General features: G+C 65.8%; 1 protein-coding gene across 1 annotated transcript; it reads right to left on the bottom strand.

Annotated features, from left to right (window-relative positions):
• Positions 1–484: 484 nt before the first annotated feature.
• MNEG_5064 (Rubredoxin) lies at positions 485–2,113 on the bottom strand (the record flags this gene model as incomplete). Its single annotated transcript, XM_014046461.1, has 4 exons — positions 485–691; positions 1,006–1,069; positions 1,529–1,635; positions 2,048–2,113. The coding sequence occupies 4 exons, from the start codon at positions 2,111–2,113 to the stop codon at positions 485–487; spliced, it is 444 nt and encodes a 147-aa protein (XP_013901915.1).
• Positions 2,114–2,653: the final 540 nt, after the last annotated feature.

Here is a 2,653-nt window from a genome sequence, read left to right as displayed (position 1 = left end):
CCCCCGGACCTAGTGAAGCACGAGCCATCTCGAGCTGCCACTGCAGGCCTGTGCCGCACCCAAGGCCGTGGCCCCATCCAACCACACCGGGTCCGTTACTTATTCAAAGCACAAAGTGGTTTGCAGACACAGCAGCGTACGATCTTCTCTCGGATGGAAGTCACACAAAACTCGACCCCAGCAGGTCGGCACTAGATCCAAGGCAGGAAATTCAGCGCGGTCGTAACGGCATGCCTGCTCCATGTCCAAACGCCCACCAAGCGGCGCACGCAGACAGCATGTGCGCGCCGCGGGGCCCCGTGCCGTCCGCCGGCGCGGCGCGCTCACACATTCAACGCCCGCGCCACCTCATTCGGCGCGCCCGGGGCCGGCGGCGGTTTCGAATGTGATGCCGCCGCCCGAAGCCTTGCCCCGGCCGGCGCCGCCAGCCGCATTGACATGTGCCAGCCGCAGCCGCATGGGCGCGCCCCCACGGCCGCGGCGGTCACTCGAGGGCGTAACCGGCCAGGAACAGCAGGATGAAGATCAGCAGGCTGCCGTAGATGAGCAGCAGCTTCTGGTTGCCCGTCATGCTGTTGGTGCCCAGGCCGTACTGCTGGTTCTCGGCAAAGCCCGCGACCACCTTGACCCGCGACTCGAACTTTGACTTTGCGGCACCGCAGATGGGGCACACATAGTCCTCCGGCAGGTCCTGGGGGGTTTCCGTGGCGGGTTTTTTGGATGCGATAAGGGCGTTTGTGGCGCACGTTTTGTGTCGGCTTGGGGGCGGGATCGAGTGTTCACAGGAGAACAAGTTTGGGGCCGACTCGCAAGGCCGGTCCAAAGCTTTACAGGGGGAATCGCATAGCTCAGCCTGGCGCTTCCAGCAGCAGGCCCCAAGGCACGGGCTCACGGGGCCGATCGGGGGCCGTCCCGCCTGCATACCCTCGCAGGCCCCGCCCGGAGTGCCGCCCGGCTGGCTGCCACGTGGCGCGTTCGAGGGGGCTGTCGGGGCGGGATCCCCACCTGGAAAAGGATGCCCTTGGGCACAGGGAAGTCGGGGTCGCCATTCTCTGGCTTGTACTCGTAGCTGTGGGCGAGTAGGCGAGTATTGGTGTGTGTGTGGAGGGGGGGAGGGGGTGAGTACTAGACAGTAGGGAGTGGGCCATCAGGCATTTCAAGGTTGGGGATTCAGCTAACCAGAGGATTGCGGGCCCGCTGAGTGCGTGATAGGGCGAGGGCGAGGGGGGGCCAGGGGCTGCGCATCCCCCGCGCCCGGCCGGGCCCTCGCCAAGCCGCCTCGCCCCGCCCCCGGCCCGCCACCCGGGCTCGCGCCGCCCGCTGCTGTAGCAGCCGCCCAGCCGGCACACGCAAGAGCAGTCGCGCCCATCTGCTGCTGCCGCAGGCTCGGCCGCCCCGTCCCAGCCCGAGCCGCTGATCGCCCCTCCACAATCGACCCCTATCATGTGAAGCGTCAACCCCATGCAGCGACTCGGTCACGAATGACACTTCCATGGCCGAGCTCCCCCACGTCCCCATGGTGACGCACCCGCAGCCCTTGCACTGTGCGGTGCCGCTGCCGATGACCATGAACTTCTCAGCGGCCCTCAGGCGCTCCGCCTCGGCCTTCTTGCGCGCAATCTCGCTGTCGGGGTTCTGTGGTGCGCGCGTGTGTGCGTGTGTGTGTGTGTGTGTGCTGCGTGTGTGTATCGTCTGTATGTGTATGTGTTGGCATGCGTTACTGTGTGCGTGCACATGCACATGCACGGACATGTGTGTGCGCGTGCGTGTGAGTGTGTGTTTGTGCGTGCACGTGTGCAACCACACCTGGGTTGCAGGGGGGGTGCATGCGCGCGTGCATGCATCATGGGTTGCCGCGTGCACAGCGTACGCAGCGCCTGCTGTCCTCCTACTCATACAATTGTTTCCCTTCCCCCTTCCTGTTCGTAAGCACGCCGCCAATGGGAACGCCTTGTCGCCAGGCCCCGCAGCCCGTCTGCCAGGGTGCCAGCTAGGCGGCTGAGCCAACACCGCGCAGACCTCAGCGTGCGCAGCACGCCCGCCCCACCTCGATCGCCTCGCCCTTCTTGGCCTCTGGCTCGGTGCTGGGGTCCGCGCTCGCTCGCACCCGCATGGCACGCCTCTGCAACGGAGAGATTTGTATGTGGTGAGCTGCAAAGGCGCCGGGCGGCTTCCCACGAACAAACAGCGGCAGGCGGCGCCCTGGGCGCGTGCACAAGCTGCTGCGCATGGTCGTGATCCCCATTGCCTTGCATGCTCGCTCACTGTGGTGCAGCTGCGGCTTGTGAACGGTGCTGGTGACCGCAGGGATGGCCGAGCAGCCTGCGAGGGCGGGTGGCGGTCAGCGAGCGAAATCCCTGGCTGGCATCCACGGCAGCACGCAGCCCCGGCCTACGCACCTGGCCCCTAAACAAGCTCTGTCCCCTCATCAACTGCATTTTTCAGGATTGGCTGTGCTGTACGGCACCCCTGAGCGCCCGGGGCCAGGTGATTGCTGGGGTGGTCTCCAAGGCCGGGCTATAGAATACGCTGAAAGGCGCGAGTGAAGCGTGACGATGTGTTGAATGCAATGTGCCAGGCAGCAGACTGCCGAGCACCATGCTGAACCACAGGCGGATCGCCGGGCCCACTGCTGTGGCGAGTGTGCCAGTAT

The sequence above is a fragment of the Monoraphidium neglectum genome, assembly GCF_000611645.1.
Source record: "Monoraphidium neglectum strain SAG 48.87 unplaced genomic scaffold scaffold00736, whole genome shotgun sequence".
NCBI lineage: Eukaryota > Viridiplantae > Chlorophyta > Chlorophyceae > Sphaeropleales > Selenastraceae > Monoraphidium > Monoraphidium neglectum.
This window is presented reverse-complemented; position numbering and strand designations above follow the sequence as displayed.